Genomic DNA, 21,072 nt, shown 5'->3' with positions numbered 1-21,072 from the left:
CCGGGATGCTTGCACGTTTATAGCTTAGCCACGCAGCCTGGGAATCATTGCTTATATATGTGTGTGTGTTGTGTGTTATGTGTGTTGTGTGTTATGTGTGTTGTGTGTTATGTGTGTTGTGTGTTATGTGTGTTGTGTGTGTTGTGCTGACGAGTTGTGTGTGTTGTGCTGTGTGTTGTGCTGGCGAGTTGTGTGTTGTGCTGGCGAGTGACGCGGTGTGCATGGCAAGTGAGTGCGCGTGTGACGCCGCTACAGACAGTATGTTTGTGAATCCGTGTGTAGCAGACACTAAGTTTGTGAATCGTGTGTAGCAGACAGTAGGTTTGTGAATCCGTGTGTGTTAGACATGTGGTTTGGGAGATCCGTGTGTAGCAGACAGTGGGTTTGGGGGATCCGTGTGTGGCAGATAGGTTGTGAGATGCGTGCAGACAGTGGGGAATCCGCAGACAGTGGTGGGGGATCCGGCAGTGGTGGGGGATCCGGCAGACAGGTAGTTTAGGGATTTGTGTGCGCTACACAGGTAGTTTAGGAATCCGGGTGTCTTCAGTGGGTGTGTGAGTCAGACAACTAGCTGCAGCACCATTCTCGTCGTTTCTGGCAGCCGCAGCTTCCTCATTTCTGGCAGCTTTGATTTCACACCACCACTCCCGTCGTTTCTGGTGCCGCAGCTTCCTCGTTTCTGGCCGCAGCTTCCTCGTTTCTGGCCGCAGCTTGATTTCTGGCCGCAGCTTCTTTTTTCTGGCCGCAGCTTTCATTTCACTCCACAGCTCTCGTCATTTCTGGCCGCAGGTTCTCAGTTCTGGTAACACCACAGCTGTAGTACCACACCCATCATTCTGGCAACACTAGCTGGAGCACCACTCCCGTCGTTTCTAGGGGTCAGATCTTCTCGCGAGCAGGACAGCCGGTTCGGACTGCCAAGGCTGTTCAGGTGTGCTAAGACTGATTTTTCGAGGGCCACTATCCCGTTTCTGGCAGCAATTTCGCTGGCCAAGTCGGGCGAACAGCCTGTTCGCAAATTTCGAAGCCACAGGCCCTTGTTGGCGATGTACCGCGCTAATGCAGGTCGCGGCTAACCGGAGGAGGTTAGAAAACAGGGGTGATTCTGGTGTTTTCTGCCGGTTGGAGAGCTGAACAGGCGGTTCGCGCGAACCGCGAAATTGAACGGTTCAGCCCTGGTTTCCAGCCGGTTCGCGGTCGACTGGCCCTATTGGGGAGAGCGATTGAGATCGTTCGTCAGCATCGTCAGTATCGCTAGCCTAGCTCGAAACGGTGTCGGATTCGCTGTCCGGCTCGTTCGCGAACGAGTGGGGCTGGGCTCGGAGTGTCGTTGAGGAAGCGTTCGGCAGAGGGCTCAATTGACGACGACCGGCTCGTACTGTCGCGCTGGGGTGCCATATCTATCGATTTGGCTGGGAAATATCAAGGTTCTGCACTGGATTCAGACTCGAAGCAACAGCGGCGTCAACAAAGCTCTCTTTGCAATCGTCACATCGGTGGCCGATGAAGGCGGTGAGACTCCTTGGCAACTATACTATTCGTGGATAGTTCAACTGACCAGGCCTTCATGCAGTACTTCTTGGCCACAACGCTAGGCTACAGGGGTTGGCTGTACTCTCTTGGCACCGAACCGGCTGTCCTGTTCGCGAGAAGATCTGACCCTAGCCGCACCAGCTGTAGCATCACTCCCGTCGTTTCTGGCCGTAGCTTCTCGTTTCTGGCCGCAGCTTGATTTCACACCACAGCTCTCGTCATTTCTAGCCGCAGTTTCCTTTCTAGCCGCAGCTTTCTCGCAGCTCTCGTCATTTCTTCCATCGAACTTGATTTTCACATCACAGCTCTTATCGTTTCGGCAGCCCCAGCGGTGTTCAATGACGATTACCTCCGCTACGAACTCGATTTAAACATCTGGAGGGAACATACACACGGCATGGGAGCGCTGGAAACGTGGTCAGCGACCGTCACACAACAATACAGGGAGAACTGTCCGGAAGGGCAGACGGTGATGCAGCGGTACAACAACAGAACACCAGTGCCCCCGCCGTAAAGCTACTCGCCAGGGATACAAAGTGTCCCTGAGGAACCACTACGCTGGGGCCTGTGCCTTAGCTGGGTACGATGCGGCCACATACTTCAGTCTTTCCTGAACGTGCCTCGGAACTCTTCAGGCCGAACCCGCTCGGCAGTCAAGCTGACTAGCAGGCAGTCAAGCTGACTAGCCCGCGTCGGAAAGACCAACTATGCAGGAAGGATAGATCAGTGGCCAAGCTAACAAACACGGCCAATTCGTCATTAAGGACATACCCCCGGCACGCCTCCCGCACCAGGCTCACTCAGAGCATACGGCTGCAAGGTGTTCGCGATGACAGAGATGCCAAGAAAAACAAGAGGCAGAAGCTGGCCCGAGAATCGGTTACCTAGTTGGATACCGATCGAGCAACGCTTGGAGTACAACCTTCCGAATCACGGAAGCTGCCTGAGGCATGGATCGGTTACCTAATTGGGTACCGATCTAGCCACATATATGAGGTCAGGACCTGCACCTTCAAGGGCATAGGGAAATAAAGTCTTTCAGCCGTGGCTACAGAGGTGGCTACAGCGCCAAATCCTGAACTGCATGGGAGATCAACAGTCTCAGGGAGCCTACGAAAACACCTATGCGGCTACCTCGCCGGGAAGTCATTCCAAACATTTCTCGAGATAGCGGCCACCCTCGCCGGGAAGTCATTCCAAACACTTCTCGAGATAGCGGCCACCCTCGCCGGGAAGTCATTCCGAACACTTCTACTACGTCAACGCCTTCGTTCATGCCCCCTCACCCTACAAGGTGTTCATGAAATGCCGCCCGGCTACACAAGGAAGGATTCATTATCTTTTCTATGTCGATGACATTCATAACCTTCCGGAAAGCCTCAGGGCGCAAGGCCACCTAATCACAGAGCTTAAACGGACTTACTTACAGGCTGGGACCCTCTACAGTAGTTCCTAGGGATCGAGGTCATTCGGGACCGAGAGAAAAGACTGTGGCTCTCTCAAGCCGCATATATCGCCAAACTCGACAGGCTTCTGGTAAACAGAAGGTCCAGGGCAGCCTCAGTCATCACTGAGGCACCCGCAACGCCGAAGCATGAGGAATTGCTTCCAAATAAAGGCCTGGCCAGTCCATCGGAAACACAGCTGTACCAACGTTGTGTAGGGTCCCTATTGTATGCAGCAGTCATCACGAGGCCTGACATCGCCTTCACAACCTCACGGCTCGCCCGCAACCTCACGGCTCGCCCGCAACCTCACCGCTTGCCCGCTTCAACCACAATACTTCCCCTAAACACCAGAAGGGCGCTGATGAGGTGTAAGGAAAGGACACCCCAAACACCAGCCGTGCGCACAGGGTGCGCGCTCACCACCTGTTAAGTCAGGTGGTCTGCTTATGGAACACCCCTGGATTTGGAACAAGGTTTGTCATCAAGGACTTGCCGCTCGCCACCCAACTCACTTATTTCAATCGCTTGCAACTTGACCAATTCTGCTTCAATACTTATCTTCTTTTCTCCATTCAATTGAGAAATGAAAGATAAAGCGATATACTCAGGTGGATTTGCAGAATGCGCTGGCAGAGTATGCAGAAACCGGCTTACTCCGTAGCTCTGCTGAAAATCACGGCATCCCCCCTACTACTCTCTTTAATCGGGTTCGTGGTTCCGAGCCAGCCTCCAAGGCCCAAATTCTTAATCAAAAGCTTTCTCCGGCTATGGAAGAACGCTTAACCAAATGGATTCTATTCCAAGGGTCGCTCGGTCACCCTCCAACCCACGCCCAAATTCGGAAACTAGCTAGAAGAATGCTCGAAGATAACGAGACCCTCTGAAAACGCTGGACTAGCCGGTTTTTGGCTAGAAATCCATCTATTTCTACAATTAGGCCTCGGAGAATCCATGCAAACCGTGCTGATCGAGCCTGTGAGGCCGTTATCCGGCCTTGGTTGGACTATTTGAAGCCTCCAGGCGTGGAGGCTATTCCAGCCAAGCATAGGTATAATATGGATGAAACTGGCATTGCTTCTGGCATTGGAGATAACGGCCTGGTTGTTGGATCTAAGGAAAGAAAGAAATTCCAGAAAAAGAAGAAAGGAGACCGAATTTGGACCTCGATTATCGAATGTATTTCCGCTGACGGCCGGTATTTGAACCCAGTCGTCATTTTCAAAGGTGGAAGCCTTCAACAACAATGGTATCCACGCGATTTACAGCCATTTAAGGGCTGGAAGTGGAAACCCACTGAAAACGGCTGGTCTGACGATGATACTGCCGTCGCATGGCTCCGCAATATCTTTCTTCCAGAGACTCGGCCAGCTACCCCCTCGGAGAAGCGCTTCCTTATTTTAGATGGCCACGGTAGTCATACCACCGAAGAATTCATGTGGCTAGCCTTTTCTAATAACGTACAATTGTTATTTCTACCAGCCCACACCTCCCACGTTCTCCAGCCCCTGGATTTATCGGTTTTCGGCCCTCTAAAAGCCCGGTACAGAGCCAAGCATAACGAGGTTGTTTCCGGCTTCGACGAAGGCACTGTTCCGGAAAAGAGGGCCTTCCTAGAATGCTACCGGCAAGCCAGGGTCTATGGAATGACTGAATCTAATATCAAAGCCGGCTGGAAAGCTACAGGCCTCTGGCCAGTCAGCCTCAGGAAGCCCCTAAGCAACGGCCTTGTTATTAAGAATTCTAACGGCGACGTTGGTCAACTGACCTCTACGGTTTCTATAGACCTTCAAGAGGTCCATAGCTCCATTCTAAATAAGAATTCGGAGGGCTGGCCTATATGGTTTACCCCTAAAAAGCCGAAGGATTTCCGTATTCAGGGGCAGGTTTTTCTAGCCGGCCAGAAACGGACTGCCAACGACCGACTTTTCATACGCAAGGCCGCAAAAGCCTTCGATTACGTGGTTTTCCAACTAGCCAATACGGCGCATCAATTGGAGGCTGCAAAAAATGGCCTAGAACGCACAAGAGGCCGAAAGAGAAGGAAGGTCCAAGTCGACCCTAATACGCAGTTCGCTGGAATTGAGGAGGTTCGTGCCTCACAGAGAGAGGCTGGCAGAGAGGATCTTAGTTATTCTGAAAGAGAAGAATCAGGAGAATCCGATACTGAAGACTTCATCATTGTAGCTAATTAATTGACAAAGTTGTTGGCAATTGAAGTTTGTGGTGTTGTGCGGGGTCCGATTCAGGGGCTGTTCCATAGGCAGGGGTGTTCCAAAAGTCCCCCACCTGACTTACCGTGCCACGTCACTGATCCCCGGCAAGGGAAGCGCGAGCCTCCTTGCCTTGTAGATATAAGTTTTTGCTAAGAAGTATACAAGCTGTCTTGTCGGTAGCCGCTCTTGGCTGATACTCGGCAGCTAACTGTATTGCACCTTCCAATGAAAATACGCCCCTGATACTCGGTAGCTAACTGTATTGTACCTTCGAATGAAAATACGCCCGTGATACTCGGCAGCCAACTGTGTTGCACCTTCTAATGAAAATAGGCCCCTGATACTCGGCAGCCAACTATATTGTACCTTCTAATGAAAATACACCCCCGATACTCGGCCAACATATGGGTGCTCTCTTCGTGCTTTGTTGTAGGGGTTCAGAACTATTGTGAGGGCATTTGGATTTGAAATTTAGCCATTGAGTCACGGATAAACGTTTACAGATGTTTTTGGACTCGAGTTACAGATGAACGTTTGCAGAGTTTATTGACTCGATTGTAGAGTTTATTGACTCGAGGTTGTTGACCCCGATTATTGTTGGGCTCGTGGTTCGTCTGTATCGCCTATCAAAGTTCGTTTTTCTCGCACATGATGACTAGCGGAGGTGCAAGTGAGTGTTAGGGAATAGGTATGATTTTCTGGGTAGGTAGATATCTCCTATAGTGCTGGTGATATTAGGAGAGCTTGGTGGATGCTAATGATGAGAGCTTGGTGGATACTGATGATGAGTGCGAACCCCACTTAAAGGGCAGCGGCTTGCAGCTATTTAACCATCGAAATTTAGCTATTGAGTCACTGATGAACGTTTGTTATTGACTCAAAGTTCGCTGACTCCGATGTTTGTTGACTCCTATGTTTGTTAACTTGAAGTTCGTTTGCATCGCGTATCTAGGTAGTTGAACGAGTTTGTTTTAGCTCGTATGACAGGGAATATAGATAACGAGAGGTAGATAATTATCGCCACGCAGATAAGCCGCAGCAACCGCCCGCGCCCAGCCACCACACCACGCCCACAGCAGCCCTGCGCACCAGCCGTGCCTGCCCCCCACGCCTGGCCCGTGCGCCGCGCACGAAAAGACTTGGGAAATGGCCAACTTGGCCACGGCGGCAACACGGGGCGGCAATACTAATACGGTCCTCGCGGCAATACCCCTCTAACCATGACTCGAACCACCAGCTTTCGGCGTGCAGCACGTCCTATTATTTCCAGTACTAGTACCTGATGATTCCAACATTAATAAAATGCCGGCCGCCGCTCTTGGCTGTACTCTTTGCCTCTACGTTACTTGTGTTGGATTGGCTATTGTCAGATGGACAAGGGTTGCATGTGGAATAGAGCTCATCCCAGCTGAGCTCTGGTGTGGTCATCCGAGGTGAAAAGAGGCTCAGGGGAGCTGAAATGAAGTGGCTAGTTCAGCTGGTGTGGCTGCTTTTGCCACCACCATTGCCACCATTTACAACTATAATAGAGGCCCTCTGGCAGGACCAAAAAGAACAAGGAAGACGGATCAATCAAGAAAGTTGAAGTGCTGAATCCAACAATTAACAGTCTGATCACGCAAAACGATATCAAGCCATTGCGATTAAGAAAATCGGGCGCAGCACTTCGCTACCTACCTTTTACAAAATCACCAATATCATTTCAAAAATCCCTGCCTTACAGATTACCTCTGATTATCATTTTCCTCATCTTCCTAAAACAAAAACCACCAAACGCAACGAAAATCATCACCACGGCCATGACAGCACAGCCAGACTTCGAAAATGCCAAGTTCACCAAGCCCAGTGACTGGGATAGGTGGTCAGAGGCATATAAGAAGAAGGCAGAACATGCAGGAATATACGACTTCGTCAATCCGAATCATCGACTACGACAACCCTGGCCTACTGAACCAAAAGTACCTCAGTTCGACGGCTTCCAGAAGAAGAAGCAAGCCCAGCGTAGAGGCAACATAAACAACAATACCAACCGCGATGACCATAACGCACCGGTAATGAGCAGAGCTAGTGGATCTAACGCTCACTCAGTCAACCGCAGTGCAGCCCAGACGCGCGCTGCCTCTGCCGCTGCTGCCGCAGCCACTCGAAGATCACAGATTGAGGAGAGCAATCACAACCCAGACGACGGCGATCATAATGATGATGATTCTACATTAGAAGAAGAGGAGGATGAAGAGGAGGAAAACAATATCCACAACAGGGCTACGCAGTTCTCTGACCTTTCAACTATGGGTCAAACAAATTGGAAGATTGCATTCGAGCTTTACAAGGCCAACCTCAGCGTATACAACGCAAAGACCGGCGCCAGATCAGCATTTTTGAATTGGGTTCTGAAGAGTATCGGCCCAAACTATCAACACATCACCAAGCGGCGCGATCTCCCAGAAATTTACCAGGCAATCAAAGACCAATGGCTACCCTTCAGAAAGAACATCACGAAAGGCATTAGAGACGACTATACCAAGCACCTCGCACAGATCAAAGGCAAAGACCGAAAGCTTAGTGAGTGGATTACCAGATGGCAAAAGCTGGTAAACGATGGTGTTGAGCACGAAATTCTACAAATCGCAACACCAAGCTCGTGGTATGAAGACCTTGTGGAAGCATTGAAGAATATCCCGGACGGAAAGACATGGGCACTTGGAGAGCTTGCAACCTTAGAGGAGGATATCCTCGAAGGAATCTATTCTCACGACCAGCTAGCAGCTCGTATGCAGTCAGTCCTCGGTGGAGTAATCAACAATAAGCAAGTCCGATTCGACGCAGGATTTCCAACGCTCCACGGCAAGGATGCTGACGACAATAACACTGGGGATTCAGCAAAAGCCCAGAAGGGGAAAAGCCACCGTAGAAAGCGTGGAGAACGGCAAGATCAAGGGGGACGCCAGCAGAGCGATTCAGAAGATACCCCTCCAAAGCGACCATATAAAAAGGCTCGGTCGGATGGAAAACGCTGCGAAGTATGCCTTCAGTTTGGCCACGGCCTCGATCAGTGCTTTTACACCTACACTACTGATGAAGAAACCCCCGACTGGTTCGAAGACACCAAAAGTGAGGCATTGGAACAACGAATCGCGAAGGTTCTCGACTATGACAAACAACTTGCCGAGAAGGTCAAGAAGGCGAGGGAGAGGCGCAAGAAGTTGTGACTATTGGCAATATTCAGATCCGAAGCTGCCCTCTCAGCAGCACTCACCAAGCCAATCCGATATAAGCAATCAAGAAAGCGGTTCTTACTCATAAAAGCCGCCTTGAGTGCAAGCACTTACCCTCTTCGAAATTGCGCAATCCTAGATTCGGGAACAACACTCCACATCTTCCACAATAGGAAACGATTCAGGAATTTCAGGACAGCGCCTTACGGAGACTTCGTCTACGCAGGTGACACAGAAGTTCCGATCCTTGGCTACGGAGAGGTGATGATCAAGCTCACCACCACTACCGGAACTCGCCGACTATTACTCAAAGATGTAGCATACTGCGAAGGCTTTGCCTGCAACTTGATCTCACTTCGACAACTTCACAAGAAAGGTTTCCATTGGGACAACGAGGCTCCGAATAACTGCCTTCGAAGGAAAGATAAATCAGTCATCTGCGAGATCTCCGACCAATACGGGCAGTATATAATCGAAGATAGGCCGCTGAACGCAGCACTCCACACTCAACGAAGCACCTCATGGACTGGCCGACCATTAAGTGAAGGCACAGGCAAGCTATGGCACGGCCGGCTTAGCCATCCAGGATCTGAAGCAATCGCACACCTTCAAGTCTCATCATTAGGCGGCAAGCTACGCGGACCAGCAAGCTACGAATGCCCAGCGTGTGGGATATCGAAAGCCAAGCGCAAGATTCGACGCGAGCCACGAGAAACGCCTCGGAATATTGGCAATCGCTTTGCTATCGATTTTCTGGACTTGGTCCCAAACCCCAAAGGCTTCAGCTCAGTAATGCTATTTACAGAGCGAAAAACAGGCTACGTATTTGATCTCTATCTCACTGAACGCAAGGCACCAATACTTATCACCGCTGTCAACATATTCTTAAGGATTATGGAACGACAGTATGGTCTTCGAGTTAAGGTGATCGAGTGTGACGATGAATTGATGAGATCCAAAGCTCTCAAGACCTTCTGGGAAAATAACGGAATCCGTATCGAACGTTGCGCACCACACTCGCAAGATCAGAATGGTGGCGCAGAACGCTCCGGGGGTGTGATCAAAATAAAGGCGAGAACAATGAGAGCAGCTGCCCGATTTCCACCAGAAATCTTATGGGTAGAAATCTACAAAGCAGCAGTCTACCTCTATAACAGAACGCCAAAGAAGCGTCAAAGTTGGCTATCACCATACGAAGTCTTTCACACCTTTCTAGCAAAAAGAGACAATATACCTCATCCAGAAAGAAAGCCTCAGCTAGCACACCTACGAAATTACGGCTGCCGCGCGTACGCAATGACGAACGATGCTCTCAAGAAAGAAAAACGCCTCCTCAAGCTAAACCCCAACGCGTGGATTGGATATCTCGTGGGCTACGAGTCAACGAATATTTACCGTATCTGGAACCCTAAGACAAATGAGGTCATCCGAGCACGTAACGTGGCTTTTAACGAGGATGATTTATTTTCCGGTGACCTTCAGCAGTTGAAGGATGACTTGCTGAGCATTACTAACGAGGAGATGGAGGTACTCCTTAAGAACTGCTCCCTTCCGCAACCCAGTGCCGATAGTCGCCTGGCAAGCGATAACCTAACCACTTACGAAGAAGACGAAGAAATCCTTGACTATATCTTCGTAGGGGGCGAAGGAAACCAAGACTTTGAAGATTCAGAAGACGAAGTCTCTGAAAATTCAGAGCATCAAGGAAAAGACTCTGAAGATTCGGAGCACGAAGAATTGGGCGATGAGGACGAAGAGATGCAAGATGCCGATCCGGAACCACAAGAGTATGAGAAGGAGGCTGATCACCTCTATTCCACGATTCTTGATCCACTTTTGACACCAGCAGCCTCTCCTCCACCGCCAACGGCGCTCCTTGCAGCTGCCTTCTCCTCACTTACTCTTGAAGAGCTCCAAGGTAGTGGGACGCCTCACAGCCCTAGGATGGGGCTTGCTGAGAAGAATCCTAACGCAGGATTTCCTCACAGCCTTAAGATGGGGCTTGCTGAGAAGAATCCTAACGCAGGATTTCCTCACAGCCTTAAGATGGGGCTTGCTGAGAAGAATCCTAACGCAGGATTTCCTCACAGCCTTAAGATGGGGCTTGCTGAGAAGAATCCTAACGCAGGATTTCCTCACAGCCTTAAGATGGGGCTTGCTGAGAAGAATCCTAACGCAGGATTTCCTCACAGCCTTAAGATGGGGCTTGCTGAGAAGAATCCTAACGCAGGATTTCCTCACAGCCTTAAGATGGGGCTTGTTGAGAAGAATCCTAAAGCAGGATTTGGCTGCCTTCCACAGCCAATTAACAAACCCAGCAAAAATTATTGCACTAACGCGAAGAATATTGCGTGGCAAGCTGCCTTCAACTCTGGACGATACGCCGCAAACGTAGCGAGTCTCGACGGCAAGGCTGTGGATAAACACACCCTGCACAAGGAGCTTACCTACCATCGGCTGTCGCTAAGAAGACATCGTCAAATGGCCCGCAACAAGGCTGCAATGACTGCTACTCCAGCTGAGCAACAAACCTTTCCTATAATCGAACTATCCGCTAATGGTAGATACCATAGGAAAGATCTCCCTCTACCACCACGCAGTTACAAAGAGCTCAAGAAACACCTGCTGGATAAATGGTTTGTAGAAGCTATGGAAGTCCATATGCGAAGCCACCGCGAGATGAAATCCTTCGAAAAATGCCACCGAAGCGTCGCTAAGAAAGCCCATATCCTCGACTGTATGTGGGTATTCACATACAAATTCGACAAACACGGCTACCTTATCAAAGCAAAAGCAAGACTGGTAGTGAGAGGAGATCAACAAGCTAGGACGACGATTGAAAATACCTACGCTTCGACACTCGCCGGCAAATCTTTCCGCACGCTAATGGCAATCGCAGCTCGCTTCGACCTCGAGCTAATCCAGTGGGATGTTGTGAATGCCTTTGTACACGCCGACCTTCCATACGACGTATTCATGAAACTACCGCCTGGATACAGCGAGGAAAACACGATTCTGAAGCTTAAGAAGGCCTTATATGGCCTCAGAGAATCACCTTTGCTATGGCAGAGGAAATTCACGGCAACCCTGCGAGAACTAGGGCTTGTGCCGGTACCCCACGAACCATGCTGTTGGACTAACGTGTGTGATAAGCGAGATGAACAGACAAGCGAGTTGAACAATTTCCACAACCTCACCACAACTACCCTCAATTACACAACCACAACACTAGGAAATAACAATAACTGAATCGGAAACAGATGAATCAGACGATTCTGCAGCCTCCTTGCACGTACGTGCATTATGGCCAGGCTTGCCGCATACGCCACAGCATCGAATCTTCGTACGAGACCCCCCTGCACCACCACCATTTTGTCGTGTTTCCTGGACCAACTGCCCACCCACAGCCTTCTGATCCAGTAGATCCTGTGCCTCTTGTACAGTAAGTGATCCTCCAAGCCGAACACGTGTTTTCTTGGCTCTCCGTCGCTTACTAAGCCCCTCATTGGCCTTCCGAAGTGCTGAGACCTCTGTACGCAAAAGAGCCACCTCGTGCATCATAGCCATCGTACCTTTAGCTAATCGATCCACAGCAGTCAGCATTGGTGTTGGAGAGCTGCCCTGATGGTTGGAAATTCGAGTTTTGATGAACGCTGACTGTGAGGCAGCCTCTCTCGGGTTTTGTGGCGTTTGGGAGACCCAAGGTAGCGATGTAGTTGGGCTTGTAGCTGGGGGTGTTGGAGTCCGAATACGCACATCCAGCTTGGATATCACCCTCTCTGGATCGTACGGCACAAGGCCGGCTCCAGCAAACCCCCCCTGGATATTCCTTTCCGTAACCGAAGCAAAAAACGCCTCTCTAAACCCACAAAGAAACTCCAGCTTGCTAATATGTGTGATGTTCATCCGCATCAGCTGCTCAATCTGACAGCCGTACGCCTTCTTCAACGGCCCAAAGCAACCAACATCCAATGGCTGAAGTAGGTGTGAAGAGTGCGGAGGCATACAGAGTGTGATGATGTTGTGCTCCCGGCAGTAAGTCTCGAATTCTTCGGAGTGGTGGCTATCGTGGCCGTCGAGAATTAACAGTCGGTATATTCCCTTCGTACGAGATGCTGTGTGGAAATCGAAGTGCCGAATCCAATCCATGCCTTTCTCATTAGTAGTCCAGCCATTGTCGGTTGTTGCGATACGCCAGGTACCCGGAAGGTTGCACTCTTGATACCAGTTAGCAAGGTGATATTGCCCAGCTAAGATAATGAATGGTGGGATAGTCCAGCCTAGAGCATTCACTCCTTGGATGACTGTAGCCCACTCTCGATTACCAGGCTGGGCTTGCTTAGCCCTACCACGGCCATCAGAGGTAGTAACTACCATAGCGGGGATGATAATGCCCATCATAAAGCCGGTCTCGTCGAAATTGTACAAATCTTCGTCAAGGATACCGTACTTGGCCTTCGTGTTGTGCACAAGCGCAAACCACTCGCGAATAACTTTTGGATCTTCGCATTTGGCCCTCTGGTAGTCGTATTTACGCGTAAAACGCGTCCGAAGTTCTGGCTGGCGCTTGACGAAGTTGTGAGCCCAGCGTGTACCGACAGAGGGCGCGTCGCGTTCGCGTAGCAATCGATTGGCCATATCTTCTACGTACGAAAGCCGGGGATGAAATGCGCGCGCACATAGCTCAATGATGTACTGAACAATCGTTTTCTCTTCCAAATCCGTAAGCTTACGCGAATTGGCTGGAGTATCACGTCGTGCAGGTTTGCCGTCGCGTCGGTTGCGTATAGTATTTACCGTGACTTGATATGTTGTTGCTGCAGCTCGAATACTGAGTTTTGGGTCGTTTTGAATAGCCCTGAGGGCCAAATTCACCCTAGCTTCGTATGAAGGAAGAGACATTTGAGTTTGTTGAGGAATTTGGTGTTTTGTAGAGAGGAGGCGCGTCGCGTCAAAAGTGTTCAACTCGCTTGTCTGTTCATCTCGCTTATCACACACGTTAAGGATGGCGTGATCATCTTCTTCTACGTTGACGATATTGTGGTAGCCTACAGGAAGGAAAACGAAGCTATCGCACAATCGGTAACAGCCGCCCTACGCGCACGATATTCCCTACAAGCAGGAGGTCCTTTGCAGTGGTTTCTGGGAGTATCAGTACTTCGCGATAGAACCAGCCGGACGATATGGCTATCCCAAGCGGATTATATCGACAAGATGAGCCGTTTCGTTAGATCACAACGCCCACGCCGACCAAAAAGAACACCAATGGGCACTACCGAGTTACTACCATACAACGGAAAGGCACCATTTGCTCAGATCTCGGAATACCAACGCAAAACCGGAACAATTTTGTATGCCGCTGTGATCACAAGACCAGACGTTGCTTTTGCTATTTCCCGACTTGCAAGATTCAACCTGAACCCCAGTCCACAACACCAAGAAGCCGCGGATCGTGTGATCGAGTATTTCCTCAGCACAGCCAATTACGCTCTTAAGCTCGGGGGTGAGGATGAAATGGCTACCTGGAGCGATGCCTCTTTTGCCGACAATTCCATCGACCGACGGAGCTCCCAAGGATATGTCATGAAGCTATTCAGAGGAACGATCGGATGGCGCGCCAACAAGCAAGACACGGTAACAACGTCAACTACCGAGGCTGAACTATTAGCTCTCGCTCAGGCAACAAAAGAAGCTATGTTTGCAAATCGACTCGTGAAGGAAATTGGTATAACCCTCGACGATGACGCAATACAGCTCTGGTGCGATAATACCCAGACGATTGGGCTTGTTACGAAGGAAATCGCCACTCTACAAACCAAACTACGGCATGTGGACATTCACAACCATTGGCTTCGTGAAGCAGTCGAAACCGGGCAGATCCGCGTGAACTATACACCTACAAAGCAGATGGTAGCAGACGGACTCACCAAAGCTCTTCCGGAGGCGGATTTTCTACGATTTAGAAACCAGATTGGTGTGGTGGATGCGACTGAAGTGTTGATCACAAGAAGTAAAAGCCTGAGGATTTTGAAGGACGAAGATTTAGAGGCACTAGAAGATGAGTTTCAAGGAGGTGAGGTTGAGGTTGTTTGAATAACCTCTCGTTTGCCTGTTTAAGGAAGTCTTTTCAGCCAATCGCTAGCATGGCCATTGACTGAGGGGGTGTGTTGGATTGGCTATTGTCAGATGGACAAGGGTTGCATGTGGAATAGAGCTCATCCCAGCTGAGCTCTGGTGTGGTCATCCGAGGTGAAAAGAGGCTCAGGGGAGCTGAAATGAAGTGGCTAGTTCAGCTGGTGTGGCTGCTTTTGCCACCACCATTGCCACCATTTACAACTATAATAGAGGCCCTCTGGCAGGACCAAAAAGAACAAGGAGGACGGATCAATCAAGAAAGTTGAAGTGCTGAATCCAACAACTTGATACCTAAGGCAAGCGCGAAGCTCCTAAGTAGACATAGTTTGCTGTCGGCACCCGCTATTGGCTGTCGACTTTTTGCCTTTCTGGCTTCTACGTTACTGATCCCCGGCAAGGCAAGCGCGAGCCCCCTGGCCACTGCACAATCCACTACCGCACAATCCGCTGCCGAGTCTGAACCACGAGCTTTCAGCAAGTTTAAGACGGAAAGCTACGTCACCGGGCGTGCAGGCAATACCGAGGCAACCGCCACAGGAGCAATACCGAGGCAACCATACGAGTGAAATACTGGCGGATGGGCACAGCAACCCGCCGAGGCAAGAGAGTGATCCAAGGCGTGGACACCGCACTTCATCGCACTTCATCTCCGGCGTCCCTGCCTCAGAAGTCTCGCCACCCGGCTGTCGACCGCCCCACGGTGCCTCGCCGTCAATGACACTATCGGCTCTCATGCCTGCATTGCCAGTAGTGCCATTGCCGCCGTGCCATTGCCGCCGTGCCAGCAGGCTATTGCTGTCGGCCAGCCCCAGTCTGATGATCCGGCGTCCTGCCTTCTCACCGCTCCCCGCAGCCCACGCATATCCTTGACGCGCGAGATGCCCAAAACAAAGATGTCACGGCCAGCGCACCGCCAGCAGTGCGGCCCCAGGATGAGAGCTTAGCACCTGCAGCCGCGAGCCCGTGCGCTTTCCAGAACCCAATTCTGCAGAGCTAACCGAGCCGCCCGCTCCCATATCAGCCACAACACCGTGTCGTGTCACAACCGTTGTCACAACCGTAATCACAACCGTTGTCGTGTCACAAGATCACCAAGCACCTGTCAACACGCCAAGCACTCAACGCGCACAACTCAGCGCGCACTCAACGCGCACTCCCGCACGCCTTGACCATGCAGCAGGCCAGACCACTAGCACACGGCCAGATTACTGGCACAACGTCGCCGCCAGCCAATACCGCCTTGCCACAGCACATTCGGATCCCTGAGCATGAACATGGCAACAAGCCGGTTCGACGACTCTACACCCTTCTACACTCCCAAGCTTGGGTCGAGTCATCGCAGCCAACCCACGCAGGTGCCCCCGGCTCGGGTCTCGGAGCTAACGTCTTCCCGAAATTCTCAACACTATCTATTGGTCCGGCATCTATCTGTCCGGCTATGCCGAAATGGCCGCTTGTAAGAAGTTCAACGTTATCTCCAGAGGCGCATCGCGCGAGCAACCCATCGAGGACGAACGTGTTTGACCTTCCAAAGCCCGTTTTGCACGGAGATACTACGGCGAGTTGGAGAAACTAGCGAAGCTGATTACCGAGACCACCTGCATCAGTCTATGGCTTCGCAGCAGCCTACTGCCTCCTTCTCAATTACACCAACATCCATTGCTACTATGCTCCTCAACCTTACCAGGCACCATCTCCTACGCAGCATCCACGGCAACCACATCATGCTGCCTCCTTCTCAATTACGCCAACACCCGCTACCATGCTCCTCAACCTTACCAGGCACCATCTCCATATACGCGGCATCTACGGTGTTGTCTGGAATTGACCCACTTTTCATGGAATTGGACAGGCACCGGTTGACATGCCTGTAAGCTTCCTTCATTCTTTGTTATTTCCTTCATTCTTGACTCGGAATGTCCTCATTTCATTTGGAATGCCCTCTTTCGGGCTGATTACAGCGCCTCCCTTGCCTTCTCTCCATGAGTATAAGGAAGCGTTCTTTTCTGTACTTTTAGACCTATTGAGCGGACAATTCAATGCGCTGTCAACTTTGATTGCGTGCAACATACGGCAACCACATCATGCTGCCTCCTTCTCAATTACACCAACACCCGCTATTATCTCCTCCTCAACTATACCAGGCACTATCTGTCACGGATAATAGGAAATGAAGGACTATGCCAACAAAATACCGTATTGATTAAGTGTAAAACTAAGCTAAAGAAGAAAAAGGGAAAGAGAAAAGAGAAAGAATCGCGAAGGCTGCAATTGAGGGTTTGTGGGCGCGGGGCTCAGTGCACGTGGCGCGGGGAACTCAACTTATTCGGGCTTAGTCTAGAGTTGATGTCATAGCGACAAGGGACCTGATAAAGAACCCGCAATGCGCCATGCCGTGACACAATCGCTGTATAGGTCTAGCTTCGTAGCAGCTTAATAATAGCTTAGTTCATATATTACTCGCTTCGAATCTAGCTCAGTTCATATATTACTCGCTTTGAACCTGGCTCACTTCTCCCGACTTTCTACCTCGGCAGGGATATTGAAGCGGTAAAACTGAGAAGAATGCAAAAAAGGTGTAAAAAGTGATGATTCTTTTCATCTTGGTGGGCGTGGAGCATTTCCCAAAAGTTGGAAATCCTAGACCCCGCCAGTGTCACGTGCCAACATGGCCCGTGCGCTAGCGCGAGTCTAACCCGATGCGTCCGGCTTGCGCCAACCGCCATTAGTGGGGCTCTCACCAGCGCTCTACGAAATGAAGCTATCTACACTTTTCGTACATCAACTGCACAGCAAATCTCGGGCAACGTGTGTGAGGACCCGCCTACCAAACTGGCCCTCAAGCAGCCAGAGCCGCCCAGAACCCCGGGCCTATCAGAAGCCGCCTCGAGGCCCCACCTACCCCACTGATAGATGAAAACTTATTCGCGAGCACGGGACGCGTTGTTGGACTTTTCCTTCTTTCCTTCCTCAGTTTAGAATCTTCGTCGATAGCACCCAATGGACTGAGTTCACCTCAATGCCTTGCCCTGGTCGTGACAACGTGCTGCCGCGCCAGACCTTCAGCTGGAGTACCCGCAGCTACGAGGAAGAGGAATACTCGATGGAATAGCTAGAGTACTCGTAGCTACAAGGAAGAGGAATACTCGATGGAATAGCTAGAGTACTCGCAGCTACGAGGAAGAGAAATACTGAAGCGGTAAAACCAAGAAAGAAGCAAAAAAGTGTAAAAGGTGATGCTTTTTCTAAGGCTAGGTAGGCGCGGCGGATTTCCCTAAGGTAGGAAATCCCCAGACCCCGCTATGTCACGTGCTAGCGCCGAACACTATTAGTGGGGCTCCCACTAGCGCTTCACGTAATGAAGCTATTTACACTTTTCGTGCATCAAATGCCGGGCAATACAGCAAAAGCCCATTGTCCTCAATGAAATTCCCACCCCAAGACTTCACCTTCTCATCCCACGGCTCAATCCCTCTTCTGCCGTGGGCGCAATATGCGCCCCGGTACTACCTCAGCTGCGGGGGTAGTGGGGTCAGAATTGACTCCTTTTTTGCTGCCAAGAACTATCTCAGGGGCCTCTGCCGGCAGATCCTGACGCTCTGATTGATTCATCTCCTCAGCGGGTGCTTCCTTCACCCTGCGGGGGCGTCCGCACTTCTTTCGCTTGCCTCCTTTTCTTGCCCAATATTCTTCTAACAATTTCTGAGCGTGGCGCATTCCAAACTCCGTTTTCCAAGTGTTGTATTGGTTGCCCCAGCCTTTCCACTTGACCAAGTACTTGTACTTGCCGTTTCTTTGCTTCTGGTGCTGGACGACGTGCTCTAGTTCCCAGCTTTCTCCGTCTTCCAGTCCTGACTGGTCCTGATCATCTTCCACGGGCCCTAGAGGAGGAACATCGCGGTGGAAGGGGTCCTCCTCTTCGTTGGCGGGCAGGAGGTGCGCAACGGACACAACCGGATGTATTCCGAAGTTCTCAGGGAAGTCCAACTTGTATGCCAGCCTGCCTACTCTCTTGAGAATGGTCCAAGGCCCTGACCGCTGCTGAGAGTACTTTCGGGGCGGCTTTTCTGGCAGGTGGTAGCCGTGATGTAAGTTGAGATACACTTTCTGCTTCTCTCTGAATTCGACAGGCCTGTGCTTCTCGTCGTACTGCCTCTTCGCTCTTGCGGCGGCGAAGTCCATAGCGAGTTGAGCGTCATGTCTCAGGTGATCTCTAAGGGCAGCTGCTTCCGTGGCTGTGGGGCCGTCTCCCAGTGTCTTGGAGAGAATGTCTAGCGGGCTAGGCAGCTTGAAGCCAAATAACTGCTCGTGGGGCGAGGATCTGATAGCGCTTGTATAGGCACTGTTGAGGTTCCATTGTAGAGAGGGCACCAGCTCTAGCCAGTTGGCTGCCGGGTTTTCGAAGACGTGAAATCTGACTGCCAACTCCACCGTTTGGTTCTTTCTTTCTGATAGGCTGTCGGTTTGAGGGTGGTAAGCGGCCAACATGAGTAGGCGGGTGCCCAAACCTTTCCAGATTCCTCTCCAGAGTTCGGAAGTAAACTTCCTATCTCTATCAGATATGATCCCGTGAGGGATTCCCCAGTCGTATAGCATCAGGCAGCGGACTAAGACCATCTCCCAGTCCTCGGCCTTATATGTAGAATGACCGGGTATCAGCATGGATCTTTTGGAAGTTTTGCAGGTAACGGTGAGCAGTTGATCGAGCTTGCCGTGACCCTCTAAGGCCCAAGGGGTTTCAGCGGATGGAAATTCTGGAAGGCCGACTATGAAGTCCATTGCTATCAGTCTCATGGGTAAACCATCGTTAGGGCGAATAGGTTGGTAGTCTCCGATGGGCTTCTTGTTGTTTTTCCAGTTGAGTGCGCATACGGTGCAGTGTTTGACGTATTCTTTAACTTGATAGGTCTTCTTGTGGATAGAAAGACCTCTCAGGTCGTAGAGCATGCGCTCATCTGCGAAGTGATGCTTCTCGTCGTGCACAGCTTCTAGTATTTTGCTGATCATGTTGTGTGGAACACACAGACTTCTGGTACCGTCGGTGCGGATGTTGTATAGAAGTATATCTGTGAGAATGAAAGGCATTCCGGCCCGAAAAAATCCATCGGTGTCCTCGTCGATGCGTGCTCCTTTGTCCTTGAGATCCTTGATGATAGGGGCGTATTTGCGGTCCGTTTGGTAGCCCTCAATGAAGTCTTTCTTCATATCAACGTCTATCTGCGCCTCAGCGAACGTGAACCAGACTTCATCGAGCACGACCTTGCCCTGCGGACGCTCTAGCGTGTCGCCGAAAGCTTCTAGGCGGCTTAGGGCATCAGGGACGAAGTTCTTCTTCCCGGGGATATGGTAGACTTTAAGGGGGTACTGAGACAGGTATATTGACGCGTTTATCAGCCTCTTGTTAGCACGATCGGTAGATGTCAGATGGAACATGCTGGAATGTGGGCTGTGAAGGAGCTAGGCAAAGGATTCGCGGCCTACTTCGCCACTCATTTTGCCACCTATTTTGCCACCACAATAGTAGTATAAGAAGGAGGCTTTCTGGCACTGCCAGAAAGCCAGGAAGATAGAGAAGACAATCAATTGAAGCCAGTAAAAAATCCTGAAGTGCAGTAATCCAACAGTAGACGACGTGTTGAGAGACGTTTGTTCCACAATTCCCCTGGTTGCTGAGTGGTCCGTGAACACGATGATTGGTTGGTTCGCCGAATGGATCATAGTTCGGAGCCTTTTGACGCTCCAGACAAGGGCGGCGACTTCCAGCTCTGGAGGACCGTATCTCAGCTCTGCTTTGGCCAGGCATCTGCTCAGGAACATCACGGGCAGGACTTTAGTTGCGGGTATGACTGTGCCTTGGGTAGGCTCCCAGGTTTCTCCGTCTTTCAGGTGGTATAGCATGATGCCAAACCCACGCTGTGCGGAGGCGTCAATCTGAAAAAAGAGCTGCTTGTTTGGGTCGTGATGGTGAATAATCGGGGCAGACTCGCTGCAGATGATGTCTTGCAGGGCTTGGAAGGAGAGCAATTCTTCTTCCGTAGGCTCGAACGTGGTGGCCTTGCAATAGTTTGCCCGTCTCGTCGGGTGCCCGTTGACGACTCTGCCCTCTTTCCTTCCCTCGGCCAGCAGGGCAACCTTTCGAAGCTGTAGAGGTTCGACTATTTTGGCGTAATACGGAATGAGGTGACGCAGAAAACCTGTACTCCCGATATATGTCTCCAAATCCTTCAGTCTGGCTAGAAACTTGAGCTTCTTGACGGCCTCAACTCGGTCCTTGGTGGTGGTGAGACCAAGGCCGTCGACGCGGAAACCAAGCAGCTCAACATTTGGGTAGCCCATGTATGACTTCGTTGGGGAGATCGCGATGTTCTTACTGAGGAAGAGCTTGAACAAGGTCCGTAGGTGGCGGAGGTGGTCCTCTTTGGTGTCTGAGAAGATCACTATGTCGTCTATGAAGGCTCTGCAGTAGGAGGAGTGGTCGGTGAGAAGCCTGTCCATGAACCGTTGAGTGTAGGCGGGAGAGTTTCGATA

The 21,072-nt window shown here is 50.9% G+C and overlaps 1 protein-coding gene across 1 annotated transcript; it reads left to right on the top strand.

The window, feature by feature from the left end:
* Window positions 1–7,008: 7,008 nt before the first annotated feature.
* Window positions 7,009–7,932, top strand: B0T26DRAFT_620629 (uncharacterized protein; the record flags this gene model as incomplete). Its single annotated transcript, XM_060436071.1, has 1 exon — window positions 7,009–7,932. A coding segment is annotated over one exon (924 nt), but the record flags the coding sequence as incomplete, so codon positions are not given.
* Window positions 7,933–21,072: the final 13,140 nt, after the last annotated feature.

This window comes from Lasiosphaeria miniovina (assembly GCF_030549165.1).
Source record: "Lasiosphaeria miniovina strain SMH2392-1A chromosome Unknown B0T26scaffold_8, whole genome shotgun sequence".
NCBI classification, from domain to species: domain Eukaryota; kingdom Fungi; phylum Ascomycota; class Sordariomycetes; order Sordariales; family Lasiosphaeriaceae; genus Lasiosphaeria; species Lasiosphaeria miniovina.
The sequence above is the reverse complement of the archived record's forward strand: the minus strand, read 5'-3'. Positions and strand labels throughout refer to the sequence as shown.